We start from the raw sequence: 15,327 nt of genomic DNA on the forward strand, positions 1-15,327 counted from the left end.
GATAAGTAAATATGTAATAATTACTAATATATGTATTTCATTTTTCCACATGTCTTCATATGCACCATACATTTGTCAATTTATTTATTTATTTATTTAAAATATAATAATAATTTAATAATACTAATTTAATAATAATAATTTAATAACATTTTTAACACATAAAATCTCAGATTTTTATACTTTTGCGTCTCAAATTTGGCAATTGGCATAATTATATATTTAGTCCCTATTATTTTCTTTTAATCTATAATTAAACTTTCACTTCTATTGCAATTTAATTCCTTTTTGCTAATTATTCCTAATTAAGCTAAATTCACCTATCTAAAACTTAATTAAACACACAGCTAGTCTAGTAAATATTTCTAATAATTATTTTCAAACTCAATTTACTAAGACGGAGGTCCGATAATATACTTTTTCGGTGCTTGTGAATTTTAGGTCATTACAATTTTATTATTATTTGACCTATGAATTTAGCCTATAAATAGACTCTTTTACAGCCTTAGAAAATACACCCATTAGAGATTATAACTCATAACACATTTAGAGAATTTTGTGTTTACGTTTTGAGGGTTCTTTATTTTCTGGTTTTCGAGGTTTAGTTTTTATCTCCATCTTTTGTACTCTTCGTTCTTTTGCCATTATAGTAAAATTATATTTGCCCGTGGTTTTTTATCCTCTTTGGAAGGGTTTTTCCATGTTGAATTTGTGTGATCAATTTCTCAATTTATTCTACTATTTTTTACTTGTCGCTTAATCGGGTCAATCCCCAACACTACATAAATCTTGAAAGTTAACAACCAAACAAAAAATTAACAATTATATATAATATATATTATTTATTTCGGTTAATTGGTTAATTCGGTCAATAACCCGATTTTGAACCGAATTAACCGATAATCGAAATTCTAAAATACATTAACCGACCTCCGATCGAACTAAATTTAGCCACTGACCGATTAATCGAATTAGATCAGTTTGGTCGGTTAATTCGATTTCAACCGAACTATGAACACCCCTACTAACCACTTAAGCAAGGGTTTGAACCCCACCAAAGTCAAAATGCTAAACATTTCCTTGGTGGTTAGGCATTACTTAAATTTCGTGAATCTATTGGGCTTTATTCAAAGTAGAAAACAAAAATCCGAGACTAAAACTAAGTACAGATAATTTGAAAATAATATCCCCGTTAGAGACTGACCCAGAGGGCCACCACCCCTCAACAAGAACTAAAGTTCTAGCTTATCCCTTCCCTCTATTCGAGATTTACTTTATATAAAACATGTAAGGCTTTGTACAAGTTTATTCTAATTTAAATGCCCCGCTCATGCAAATCTTGTCTAATATTATTATAATCTAAGTCATGTTCAATTTTTGCTTTTGTAGTAATTGATTCTGCTTGTAATAACTCGGATGTATTATTTCGTAATGATTATATTTTAAAAAGAATAAGAACCCTGAACCAAAAACTCAAATGGACATATGAATTGGATTCCTTGAATGAACAGAACCCATGTTACGGTTGGAGATTTTCCTAATCATTTTACAAGATCCATCAACCCCAGGGCAGTCGAATCAAAGCTTATCGAAAGGCCTCGTCTGGGTCCATTTTCAAAGCGATATGGGCTAAATCCCAAATATAACATTGGGCTACTGGCAGATAAATTTCCTACAAAATGAAAAGAAAAAATGGACCATGAGAGGGAAGAAAAGTGGGTTAGCTTAGCTTATCCCAAAAGATGTTAGCACCAACACTCAACAGATAACGGAGAGGGGGAGAGGACAGGAAGAAAAGAATATGGTGGGCGCTTCGTCTTTGCAACCAAGACTCCTCTCTTCTTTTGTTGGTGATCGTTTAGTTCAATCGAGACAACCACTTGCTCAGCTATTTCATTACAACCCAGGTTTTTCTTTTATTTTTTTGTATTCACTTTGAATTTCTGCTGGTTCAAAATTTCCATTGCAGATACAAAAAAGCTAGAATTTGATTTTTTTTAGTTGAGAATAAGCTGTATACAAAAAAAACCCAAATGGAAATTAATGGTGTTTAGATGGGAAGTTGACTGCTTTGAGCTTAAAATGCTCATTTTTCTTGTGTGTGTGTGTGTGTGTTGGGGGGGGGGGGGACTTAAAATGCTGATTTTATGTATATTTTAGTGCAAGTAAACAGGTATTTGGATTACCGGAATTAATTTCATTAGCTAGTGATTTGGATTCTAGATTGGTGCCTCAGTAATAGTGCTTAATTTGTTTTGGAGTTTTTATTCAATCTAATTGTGGAAGGGATTTTTGGGTCCAATAGAAGGTTTTTAACTATTTGGGATTGTTCCAGGGTGGCCTTTTGATATTTTTTAATTCCGTGGGAGCTGTAACTTTGAATGTAGTAAAGATATGCCATTATGCTGGAAACGTGGTTTTGCTGGAATATACTCTTCTTAGCTATTGTTGAGTACGAGCATATAATTGAATTTTTTTGCATTTTATGACAAAACATAGTATTATTGTACAAGAACCATGTTGTGTGATATGGTGATTGAGCTAAAGAGTAAGTATGGTTCATTATTAACCATCTATTAACTTTTTTCCTTTTTATTTGCCTTCTCAGGTCGTAAGCATGTATCAATGCAATTATCCAAAACGTTTTCTGGCTTAACCAATCTTTTATTTAATAGAAGGTATGTTAGAGAACTTTCAGATTGCACATGTTAAATGCTATTTCATTCACTGTTTCAAGAGCGTCATTTTTACCCCCCTTAGATTTTACATTTTAATGAATATTCTTTTGGCATTATGATGCCATATATATGGTTTTGCTGTATGTTTCTGCTACTAGCAATTGTATAAGAATGCTTACTTAATAGCTGTTAAGAAATGTGCATAAGCTGGAACATGCACATGCAGAAACCATATATTTGACAGTTTAATGGTCATAATTAGGAACAATTTGGATGAAGTTCCAGATGGCAAGCGCAAAAGTCTGAGACCTGGGAAGTTATCTCCTCGTCGACCTGTTCCAAATCATATAAAAAGGCCACCTTATGTCAAAACTCGTATGGCACCTGGAATTGCTAGTGGCCCGGAAGTGCATGATCTAAAGGGCATAGAACACATGAGAGCTTCTGGAAGGCTTGCAGCTCAGGTTCTCAATTATGCTGGGACCTTAGTGAAGGTGATACAGATTGCACCTCCTCTTGGTCTATCTTTCAGTTTTTTTCCCCTTTCCATAAAATCCTGTACTCTTTGAGCTGCATTCATGGTACGGACCAACTTTATAATCTGTTATTTGTCTCTGTTTCTGTTTTTTCCCCTTAATAGACAGTTTGAGAGCTGCCATCTTGCATGAATGCTACAGGATACTGGTATTTTTTCTGAAAGGTTTTGATGTTCTGTTGGCAGCCAGGCATAACAACTGATGAAATTGACGAAGTAGTTCACCAAATGATAATTGATAACGGAGCGTATCCATCGCCTCTTGGCTATGGTGGATTTCCAAAAAGTGTCTGCACATCAGTGAATGAATGCATTTGCCATGGCATACCGGATTCTCGTCCGCTTCAGGTCCTTTCTATTTAGGTTCTTAGACTGCTTCCTGTATTTTCATGTTATTGTTTGCGAATATAGAAAATCACTAGTCTGCATTTTCTTTGCAGGATGGTGATATAATCAATATTGATGTCACTGTGTATTTAAATGTAAGTACCTTTCTGTCTCTAAGTGGTTTTCTTATGGAAGTCTTTCATATATTGTGTCCGACCACATATTCCAAGTTGATTTATCTATGTTTTGAGCATTGGAGGTTAACGTATGTTTGTTTTGGCCAAGGAGGTTAACAGACGTTGACCTTGTATTTTCTTTTCTGATAATTGTTCACCACTTTTGCAACATCTGACCTTTATGTTTCGGAGTGGTCATTAATGGGATAGAGGTTGTGTAGGGTTATCATGGTGACACCTCGGCAACTTTCTTTTGTGGAGATGTTAGTGAGGAAGCTAGGAACCTTGTGAAGGTAACTATCTGCACTTCAATCTCTAAAGATAATATGAAACTGCAATAAGTTTTAGATAATCAGTTTTTTTCACTTAAAAAGTGCTTTGCTTTTAAATTAAAAATTATTGTCATGGTTGGGCAGATCCATAAATGGATTCCTCTTCCACAAGGTTTTCTTCTCTGAAAAGATGGAAAAAGTTAATGATTTTTAATGGTGGAACATAATTGAAGTAATAAAACAGTCATTGTCATATTTAGAGGTTTAATCATCTTGCTCGTGATATGATCTCACAAACGACTAAAATTCCTCAAGTACAGGTCAATAGCTGGATAAGACGGGAATGGTCCTCTTTGGAAGGAGCTAGCATATGTGCATTATGACACTTTAAAAGGAAGAAATGAAAAAGAACCTTTTTTAACACCCAATCTTGTCCTAAAACCATGACATCAAAATGCATAAAAAATTTCCATTTTGCTCATCTGGTTGAGCAAGCCGAGGGTAATTAGTTTATGATAGTGCTTGGCTTGGTTCTTTTTATTTTATAAATTGGATTTTTCCATTTTGTCAAACATATCGATCCTTTGTCTTTTTCTTGGCCGCTAATTGTTAATTCTGTTTATTAATTTTTGAATTCGAAGTGTTCCTTTCTGTATTTAAGTGTTTTGAATTTTATCTTTCAACTTAACTTTTAGAAGTTCATAGCTTGTTTCACCTATGGTTTTCTATCCCAATTACTTTTTTACTAGTATTCTTGTTGAATACATGATTAGGTAACCAAAGAAAGCCTAGATAAAGCTATATCAATTTGTGCACCAGGAGTGGAGTTCAAGAAAATTGGCAAAACAATTCAGTAAGACACCCAATATAGCCTTTGCGTGTGTGTTTTTATACTGTATAATCTGCATTCTTTAACAGCAAAATTCTGTGGTAATATACTGAATTTTTGGTTCATTATACTTTAATGTTTGCATTTAAGTTTATGTTTTTTTCATGTGGTGAATGTTGTAAGTCATTATTTGCCTTTTTACCATTCCATGGTTGGCTTTTATAACTGTTACTCTGTTTTATGTTCACTTGTAAGTTATGTTTTTTTTCTAAGTGATCATGCAGATAAATTCGGTTATGGTGTTGTCCGGCAATTTGTTGGCCATGGGGTTGGACGGGTTTTTCATGCTGATCCTGTCGTTCTACACTTCAGTAATTATGCTGACCTCAAATCTTTTTACCAAGCTATTTGATTCTAAACCATGATTTCATTTGTTTAGGACTTCTAGATCTTCGCATTGATGGAGTTTCCTTTTAAGTTGTCTATGATTTCATGCAAAAATGACCTTTTTCTGTCAGGAGCACACCATATCTTTGGATAACATTTCGTTTTAATTTCAGGGAACAACGATGGTGGACGTATGGTCTTGAATCAGACCTTCACTATTGGTAATGTAATTCATCCTAGAATTTATGTTGTAATGATGGTTAATCAACATTCATTCATTCATGTGACATATATGTTCTATTATTTTCACATTTTCCAGAGCCGATGCTAACGATTGGCAGCATTAATCCTGTAATGTGGGATGATGACTGGACGGTGGTCACAGAAGATGGGAGCTTGTCAGCTCAGTTTGAGCACACAATTCTAATAACCGAAGACGGGGCTGAAATATTGACCCAATGTGAAGCTTGATATCGAATCATGCAGGAAATACCGGGGTATGGGTATCGCCCCTTTTGGAGTTATTATCATCCACATCTGACATCCGTTGTCTGAACCAATACCTTTGCCCAAGAGAAGACGCACCATTCAGGCTTGTATGCTGTTTATTCAGGGTTGAAGACACACTATAGTTAACGAACTATTTATTCTCTTTCATGATTTATCAATGAAATCTCCCAAGTGATTATAGTTTTTATATTATCAAATATATGTTCTTCGTTTTTTTTAATCAGAGATTTGTTCATGTATTAACTACAATTCAACCTTTGAGCTTATGCTCAAGTTGTTTTATTTTATTTATTTTTCTTTTACCAAATTTCCATTGTTTTTAACTAGCGAGGTTTGATGGTGATGAATTTATTATAAAATGTTGTATATTTATAAAGGGTAAATTACACCATTAGTTACTAAATTATGGGTAAGTTTTCGTTTTGGTCATTGAATTATTTATAAGGTTTCATTTAAATCATCAGGTTATTAAAATTGATCTTATATGGCTTCTTCTATTCACATTACCAGCATCAATCGAAAGCTTTCTTTCCTTTTTTTTTTCTATAATTTAATTTTGTTTCATAAACAACTTTGGACATCACGAATATGTGAACTAAAATTTAAACAATTTTTTTTCTCTCATCTTTGACATTGGCCGTCAGATCGATTTGGATCTAAGCTATGTTTTTCTACTCGTTGATGGATTCATTGTACCAATCGTTGAATCGTCACTTGGAGCTCACTGACAACTATTTTTTTAAACAAAACAACCCAGTTAGTTAAATAAAATTTTCTGAATAATTCAATGACTTAGATGAAAACTTTCGAATAGTTTAATAACCAAATTGTAGCTTTTTTTAGTTCAGTGACTAAAACGAAAACTTACCTATAGTTTAGTGACTAATGTTTTAATTTACCCATTTAAAAATTATTTAGAAAAATATTGTAAGTTTTTGATTATTTTGAAAGATATTGTAGTTCTCTCACATTTTATTTTTCTAAAAGTGCCCAATTACAAGGTGGTTCAAAATATTTTTTTTCCTAGGAGTGGCTTCTCAAAGGGCAATGTCAAAATAAAAAAAAGAATCTAAAAATAGTTGAGTCAGTGGGCAGTTTTAGATCCTTACCCGATAATTAGTTAAAGCATTTGTTGGGCAAAAAAAGTTTAAATTTTAAAATTTTTTAGTCCACTCTGCTCTCTTCAATCTAACATACCTCAGTCCCCAACATCACATCACGTGGCACTTTAAAAAAATTATTTTTTTTACAACGAATAAGTTCACTATATTGAAAGCAGTGTTGAATTTAATATGAGATGCCCATTAAACATGATGTCCAATAAAAACATCAAAATAGAAGAATTGAAGGCAAGAATTAGTAGGAAAATTGTCGCTCGATGTGGGAAGTTACTGTCCACTCAAATTTATAGACTTTTGACATATTCAAACTCAATCATATATACTTTATAGAATTCGTTGAAGATAATGATATTGAAACAATGATCACACCACGTTCCTCATCCGAGAATAATGTACCTTTTGACATATTCACAATTGGCATATCTGATTTTTGTCCACTTGAGGTACTAAGGATTTTGTAAGGGATAGTCCTTAGATTAAAGTACCTTTTGACTAATCATGTGAAATTTGTGATTTTAAATGAAAATGAATGTATGAAAGAGTGGAGGAAGAAGGAAATGGAGAATCCCCGCTCAAATAAAGACTGAGGCTGCTTAATGTAAGAGATTTGAAAGTTGGATATGAACTTGAAAACAAACAAGAGGATGGGAATGTCATAAACTAGGTAAGAATCGATGAAGGAATGGGGAGTGTACGAGATGACTAGTTAGTGACCAATCTTCAAACAAACATTGAGATTGAGAATAGTTGATTAAGAGAAACCAATAGAAAAAAAAGAAGAAGATGAGGAAAACCTAATAGTTGATATGGTCGATACAAACTATAATGGTGCAAAGTAGGAGGGCCAGGTTTCACTCAAAGGGTGATAATCTTTTTGTGTCAACCATTAACTTACAAGAAGTTGCTATAAATAAAGTTGATCCTTTGAACCCTATTGGTGTGAACAAAGTTGTTTTTTTGGACACTATTGTGAGAACTTAAATAAATGAAGTTGCTCTTTTGAACCTTGTTGTAAGATTTGAAGGAAATGTAGAAACAAATGCTTTTATATTGCTGGTTAGACTAGAGTCAGGAGAAATGACCAATAATCTACTACAAGTGCGAACTTGACTTAGGCAAGCACTAAGGAGGGGATGATGATTTTTTACTCTTTTGCTAGAGTTATTGAAGGTGTTGCCATAGATATTGTCAATAATTCTGTTTTAGTTAATTTGGGAATTGAGTCTATCTTGTTTAATAATAATGTTGTTGTCAATGTTGTTGATATGAGGTAAGTCCAAATGTCTAGGGAATTAGCTTTTCTAAAAGGAAAGGTAGAGGATGGAGAGCTTTGTATGAGGTCTAACTCCTTTTAGTTTGTTGATGTATCTGTGGATGCTGATAATGGTATGCCAGAAACTAGAGGGTTTAGGCAGACTATCCCAAAACAACCTCTCACTTAGTTATGAGGATTATAAGTTAGAATGTTAGAAGGTTGTGTTTGTAGGAAATATACTACTTCAAAACAAAACCATTAGCACTGGCTGGATAAATAAATGAAATAATAACTGTATCATGGAAGAACCACTGCCTTAGAAGCAAATTCACCTGGATTGGTGATTCATATAATGGACATCGCCCCCAAGGTTAACACAATACTTCAATATTCATACACTCGAATAAAGAAGTTGGAACAAAATTGGTGTTGCTCTTCTCAAAGAAATAGAAAAATAACAGGAAAATAGAGTTGAAAAAACAGATCGAAAAATATACTAAAAAGAAATAGGTGAGCAACGGGAGAAAAGATAGGTTGTTTTTGTGTATTGTTGTATGAAATGAGGAGAATATCTAAGCAATTTATAGGACATTTTGAAGGGGCAAAATAATAAATTGTAGGGTCAGTCCAACAACTAGAAACAACTAGAAACTGATGTTTTCAAAATTGTAACTGCTTAGAAACTGAAAATTAATGTATAATGTCGTCTTTCTCACGAACCTCTTTAAGGAAATTGGTTCCATATTCACAACCTTTATCGGATCTAAGACATTTCATCCTTTTGGGTTAAATATAAAATAAGTACCCGAACTTGTCCACTTCTCCTAGATTTGTACCTATGGTTTTTTTTGCCTTAGATTGGTTCCCGAACTTTTTTTCCGTCCACTAGTTTGGTACCTGGGCCTAACACCGTTAACTTTTTGATGATATGACAACATTGACCATTCGTGCACTGCCACGAGGCATGTTGTTTGCACCCTTTTTCTTTTTCCCTTTTTTTTTTCTTTTTCCCTACTCTAGCCGCCTTTCTTCTTCCCTTTTTCTTGTTCCTACCCTAGCTACCTACTTCTACACCGCTGCTAGCCACCATTTGTCCTCCTCCGATGAGCCAATGACGACATCAGAGGATTCATTTCCCCTATTTTTTTCAATATCTCATTTCCCCCTTTTTAGTTTCCTTGTAAGTTTTGTCTTTTATTCATTTTGGATGTGGATTTTTCAATGTGAAATCGTTAAAAATTGAAGTCGGTGCTTACAAAAGTATAAGTAGTCCTCTGCTGTCGTTGTTGGTCGGAGAGCTCAACAGAGTAAGGAAGTCTTATAAGCTTGCTACCTCTGCCAGATTTGAAGTTCCAGTGTTGGATTCTGCTACTTCTAATGTCCTTGATGGTCCTTCAGCTCCAAAATGTGGTCGAAGTCGTCCTTTTAAGGCTAAACCGTGAACAAAAATAGGAAGAGGAATTAGAGCCAGAAACAGAAGGGGAACGGCAACCTCTCATCGGCTTCGCCATTGGCGGAATACAAAGAGAGAGATAGAAATAGGAAACCTAGATATTTTTTAGATTTTTATTTATTATGTGGCTCTTGCCACAACTGTGGCAGTTGAAGTTGTTCACTACTATCAGGATGTTATGTTCTTATTTATTACTTAATGAATTCAAACATTTTTGAATGATTCAAAAATACATCGTATTCGCCTGTTGTTTATGTAAACATATATGTATGAACTTTTACTAGATTTTCCATTGTTGCTGTCCATGTCAGCGCTATTGCTTGAATTGAAGTTGTTATTGATTTTGAAATGCTCATTGGACATTTAGTTCGCATCAACCTTTCTTGATGATTATTTCTGATGTCGTTGTTGGTATAAAAGCTCTCTGAAGGAGGCCAGACGGTGGCCTAGCAACGGTGTAGAAGCAAAGAACTAGGGTAGGAAAAAGAAAAAGAAGAAAATGAGAAAGGGAAGAAGAAAAACGAAGAAGAAAAAGAGGGAAAATGAAAAAAATAAAAAGAAAAAAATTGTATATCTAAAGTAGAAAATTTCTATTAGCTTCATCTTTCGATCTTAGGAGATAAACTTTTGTATATCTAAAGTAGTTATCTACAAATGTGATCTAGTAATGTTTTCCACTCTTTGTAACACCATATACGACTTCGATTTACCATATTCGAATATAAGATGTCACAATACTTACAAACTTAGCAAAATTTTACAATCTACGAAAGCCATAATGAATATACCTATTATTTATTTAAAATTCTTTCTAAGATAATAGGTTTAAATAAAACATTTATCGTTTGCCACAGACTTTCAAAGGTAGTATAAAACCTTACAACATAGATGTTTGATTTAATGAAACTTATTCACAGTGTGTATTACTAATTTTCATTTGAAAAACATATTTGTAAGAATGTCCCTTTTTATGTATAATATTACCCTTGGTCAACCACCATGGCACATCCCTGGCTTGGTCCCTCCTTCGATTCTCTGACCTGCATACCAAAAACACATATAAGTTCAAAGGAATTTAGTGGGCCTCACTCATTATTACCTTTTAACGGTGTTGTAGAATTTATCAACTTAAGGGTTTGGTCTCCTTCTCAAACCTTGGCAGATATTTTTCTAATTCTTGGTTGGCGGATAACCATATGTCAATCTTTGCACTTAACCGTCTTATATTCATTTCACACGATTGGAAGATCACAAACCTCACACCATATTTCGAATCCCATTACACAATTTCTTTGAAAATAGTAGTTGGTTACACTTTCTAGAATGATACTCAGTGGATGCTACTCTTAATGTATTCCTTCACAGAATCCAACAATTATCAGAACACTAGTTACATCGTATTTTCAAATCAGTCCAGACAACCAGACTTGGTTTGAAGAATGTAACATTTAATTTAAGTGGTAGAATCCCATATGACTTCAATACCAAACCTAAGAAATTCCAAGTTTGGCGGACACTTCCACCACCAGCATTTCAAAAACCCCAAGTTCTTTGTCACGGCGGTCACTATGGAAAAAAATTAAACGGATTGACTGCTGAGAACTTTTTCTAATAATTCCTCATAGAAATGCCTAAGTCTTACCATAAGGATGGAATAACAACTAACCACAATGAATTTCAAGAGAATTCTCCACAAGGGCTTTCCAAATGATACACCATAAAGGCTTTCTTGAGAATTCACTACAATGGCTTTCCAAAGAATTCGCCACAAAGGCTTTCCAAGTGATATGCCACAAAGGCTTTCCAGAGAATTTTTGAGTTTATAGTCCCAACAGATCTCGAGTTTACAGTCCATGCAGACTTCGTGTTTATGGTCCTGACGGACTACATATTTGCCATGCTGGCCTTCGTGTTTACTGTCCCGACGGACCAACACAATGGATGCAATGACGCCTCACTCACATGGTCTTACATCATTTCACCACCTTGGTGTGTTATCAAATGATGCCATGAGGCCTCACCCACATAGTCTTACACATATCGTATTCGCCCACAAGGTCAGGAAGTGATTTGTCAGTCCAGTTTGCAATAAAACTGCATTACTGAAGTCATCACAAATAAAACTTATTTATACATTTTCATATGACACAGATTTGTCAGTATTGGAATCGTATAACATGAAGGTATTAGAGAATAACCATACTCATGCCTGTAACATAATTTATCACACCTACCTAGACTTTATGAGTTAACCCATCATAACAAAGACATTTATGTAAATCTCAATCACATCTATAACAGAATCATAATTTCTAACACATATTTCCCCATACACGTATATCACACATTATTCACTTCATTTACGTACTTGTGTCACGGGCCTCAGTTTAAAGCACGTAACCATCGCACCAAATGCATCCAATGGGGGTCTATTGCTTAGATGGGGATCATTTGGCCCACGAGAACTGGCCCGATTCAAAGAGATATTGGAGAAGCCTGTCAGATTGAAGCCTGATTGGCCCGATAGCAAAGAGATGGCAACTTAGGCTAATATGGTAACTAATCTTAGAAGATAGAGGGAATCATATCTTGTAAAGATTAGATTAGATTTGATATGACATATCTTGTAAATCCCTAAAATAAAGGAAAATGGTTAATCTCGTCCGTCGATGTAATTGTATCTTGACCGTCGGTTTTGGGGGAGCTCAACTATAAATAGAGAGCCTCCCCCTCAGTTGTACTCATTCAATCCATTGTAAGCTGAATTCTTAAGAGTAATAGAATTCTGGAGCATTTACTCAAACACTTTGTGTGCATTCTTTCTTTGGCTTTTTGTTGTTCACTTGTAGCTTCTTTTTTGTAGCTTCTTTTGGCACAATCGCTTCCGCTATACAAATTGGTGCCTTGGAGGAGTTCTAAAAGAATCCTCACTTTTGGGCGTAAAGGCTGACTTCGGCGAGTTTGAGACGAACGGATCGCCTAAGGCCGCACGGATTCGAGACGAAAGGTCTAGCCCCGTGACACTTGTAGATACTTCTCAGAAAACACATGTATACATATTTACATCATTCTACAAAAATACATACTCGTTTACAGGAACATTAACCATAACATAATCAACATAAAATGACATGCAAGAGTCAAGTTCAGAGGCTCACTAGAGACCTACTGATAACTCTTGAAAAGAGTTATATTTCATGCTTCTAGATCTAGTTAATTGCCTGCACTTAGGTACATTTAGTCGTATTTTAGGACATTTCATTAGTATTTTTCTTGTTTTGGCATTACATTAGGTGTTTGGACTGTACTTAAACGTTAGTTATTTTTAATTGCTTGTGGAAGGGTTATGTGTGGTAGTGGATTGACAGGTGCAGGTTGAGGAACGAGAAGTAAATGAGTGAAGGTTTATCGTGGCAAAAGGTTGGTCAATTTGTTAACACAATTACTGTGGCAATGCCGGAAAGATGTCCAGTCAGCACTCAAAGCGTACTGGTTTTAAGCCCAGTTGAACTTGTACCTAATATATCTACATGAAAAAAGGGAAGAAAATCATGGACTGTTGGATTTACCCTAGGGAAAACGATTATAAAAGCCAAAGAAGGAAACCCTAGAAGGGGTGGAGAGAAAAAAGAAACAATATAGAGGGTAGCAGTTGAGTAGTGACGAGAAGAGGTAGACGAAAGCAGTCCCTCTCAACCACCATAGGACACTACATTGCTGGAATGTGGATTGGATAAGCAGAAGTTATCTTCCCGAAGTTCTTCTATTATTTCTTGATTACTCTTCGTGAATTGATTTAATGAAAACGATGTTGAATGTCATTTTGGATTTGAATTTTAATTGCCACCTCATGATTTAAATCTCATAGGGTTGGGATTACTTGATGAAACTCTCATTTCCTTTAATGGCTGGAGTGTAGATCTGCTTTAATACACTGTTTCATTCAATGGTTTTTTTATGTAATTGCATGTTTGCAAACTCTAGACATAGATGGATGTACAACATGTTCATTAAATTAATCTAATTCTGACAAGGTTAGGTTAATAAGATTAAAATTGAATGATATGAGTGAGTGTTCGATGGAACACTTGTAGCAGCCTCTAGACATAGAGCCGTGTTCATACGAAAAGAAAACCAAATAGTGCAAGGTACTGTGCTATAGGCTTATAGACATATATCACTTAGGGCAAGGTAACTTGAGTTCTTGTTCTCGAAAGAAGCAGACCATTTTATAACTTTTTTGAATAATAGGTTGAGTATGGTTTTGCTGAGGCATTACTGTTAGTAAGGGCAAATTCTTAGTAATCCCGACCTTCCAAATAAACATTGTAGACCTTCTATCTTTTATCGTAGTATCTTTGCCATAACATCTCTTTATCTGTTACTTGTTCACTTGCATATTATTTACATGATTATTATCAAATTTCCCATTGCATTCTTACTCTTGTCTGGTCATGTCATAGCATTTTTCATTACTGCATGCATATTATTCCTTCAAATTACCACTGCATTCTTATCATTACTTTTTTCATAACATTAATCATATCTCACTCTAATAACTTGACCAAATTATTCCGTTCCAATCCTTGTGGAGATGATCTCACTTATCAATTTATTACTTGATTCGACATGTATACTTACACAATTTGCATATCATTTCGCACGCGACACCTACCTTTACTTTGATCTAGAGTTTCTGTTTTGATTGTATTTCCTAATCTAGTAGCAACAATTGCTTAAAATATCAAAATATTTCTATTAGAATTCTCATTATAGACATTTTACTAACATTTCAACTATACGCGACCCCCACGTAGGGCCTTCCTGTAACATTTTTCCCTTCTATAATAGTAACGTGCAAAGTTGTAAGACTTACCAGAAGGCAAAATCATCTACTCATTAGACGAGATCTTAGTTCAATCTTAACGAAACAGAAGAAGATAATGTTGAGGTTAGAAAGAAGAACCTAAAATGTCCCTTTCCCATAAATATACTTTCGATCCCCTAAATTTCCCTACCAAACCTAGTGTAGGTAAAAGAAAATCTGATGAAGTTTAACCTTACTGTTGACCAGTCATAGGGAGGGTCAACTCAATCTAATTTACTCCTATTGAGTAATGGCCAGCGATGCTGCTTGTGAGATTTGTTTAGTTGGCTTGTTTTAGTGTACAAGCAATCTTTCACACATCTTGCGGCTCTGTTCTTTACTCTGATATCTGCTTTTATTGCTATAGAATCCCTGTTGGAAAAAAACCCAGTTTGAAAATGATTTTCTTGTATAGCAAAAAATTAAAATTTTAAAAATCGATCCGGTTTGTGATATTTATAGCAACAAATCGTAGACCAAAATCATACCTGTGTTTTTGGATAACCAGATCCTTGATGTTTTTTGACCTTTAGCCAAACGATCTTCTTTGCTTTTCTTGTACCATGAACTACTTCGAGTGTGTGCTCGAACCAATTGAATTAAAACACAAACTAGAAAAAATCTTCTCATTTTGGGGTGAAAACGAAAATTCTCTCTTCTTTAATAAAAACTGGGGAAATTGATATTCTGGAAAAATATATTTAAAATTTGAGAATAAGCTCTCTCTATTTTTTGACAGAATAACAATCTCTCAAAAGTTGTGTAAATAGATCTGCCGGTGCCATCTATTTATAGGAAGAGAAGGTAAAACCATTGTAGAGTTGTAGAGGCTTATTTTAAATAGAAAAACAACATCCTACTTTGAGTAGGAGATGGGTGAGCGACTATAACACTCAGGTTTGTGCAAGTGTACAGAG

The 15,327-nt window shown here is 34.5% G+C and overlaps 1 protein-coding gene across 1 annotated transcript; it reads left to right on the plus strand.

The window, feature by feature from the left end:
• Positions 1-1,715: 1,715 nt before the first annotated feature.
• Positions 1,716-6,015, plus strand: LOC105803902 (methionine aminopeptidase 1D, chloroplastic/mitochondrial). The gene is made up of 10 exons (XM_012636330.2): positions 1,716-1,907; positions 2,609-2,678; positions 2,941-3,172; positions 3,400-3,561; positions 3,654-3,695; positions 3,938-4,009; positions 4,762-4,841; positions 5,091-5,188; positions 5,378-5,425; positions 5,524-6,015. The coding sequence occupies exons 1-10, from the start codon at positions 1,802-1,804 to the stop codon at positions 5,673-5,675; spliced, it is 1,062 nt and encodes a 353-aa protein (XP_012491784.1). The 5' UTR covers positions 1,716-1,801; the 3' UTR covers positions 5,676-6,015.
• The last annotated feature ends 9,312 nt before the right edge of the window (positions 6,016-15,327 follow it).

The sequence above is a fragment of the Gossypium raimondii genome, chromosome 11, assembly GCF_025698545.1.
Source record: "Gossypium raimondii isolate GPD5lz chromosome 11, ASM2569854v1, whole genome shotgun sequence".
Lineage (NCBI taxonomy): Eukaryota > Viridiplantae > Streptophyta > Magnoliopsida > Malvales > Malvaceae > Gossypium > Gossypium raimondii.

Excerpts from the sequence above, each read along its gene's own strand:
- LOC105803902 (XM_012636330.2), top strand. The coding sequence starts at position 1,802 with ATGGTGGGCGCTTCGTCTTTGCAACCAAGACTCCTCTCTTCTTTTGTT. Across the intron at positions 3,562-3,653 it reads CGGATTCTCGTCCGCTTCAG|GATGGTGATATAATCAATAT; the intron begins GTCCTTTCTATT and ends TTTTCTTTGCAG. Across the intron at positions 4,010-4,761 it reads AAGCTAGGAACCTTGTGAAG|GTAACCAAAGAAAGCCTAGA; the intron begins GTAACTATCTGC and ends ATACATGATTAG.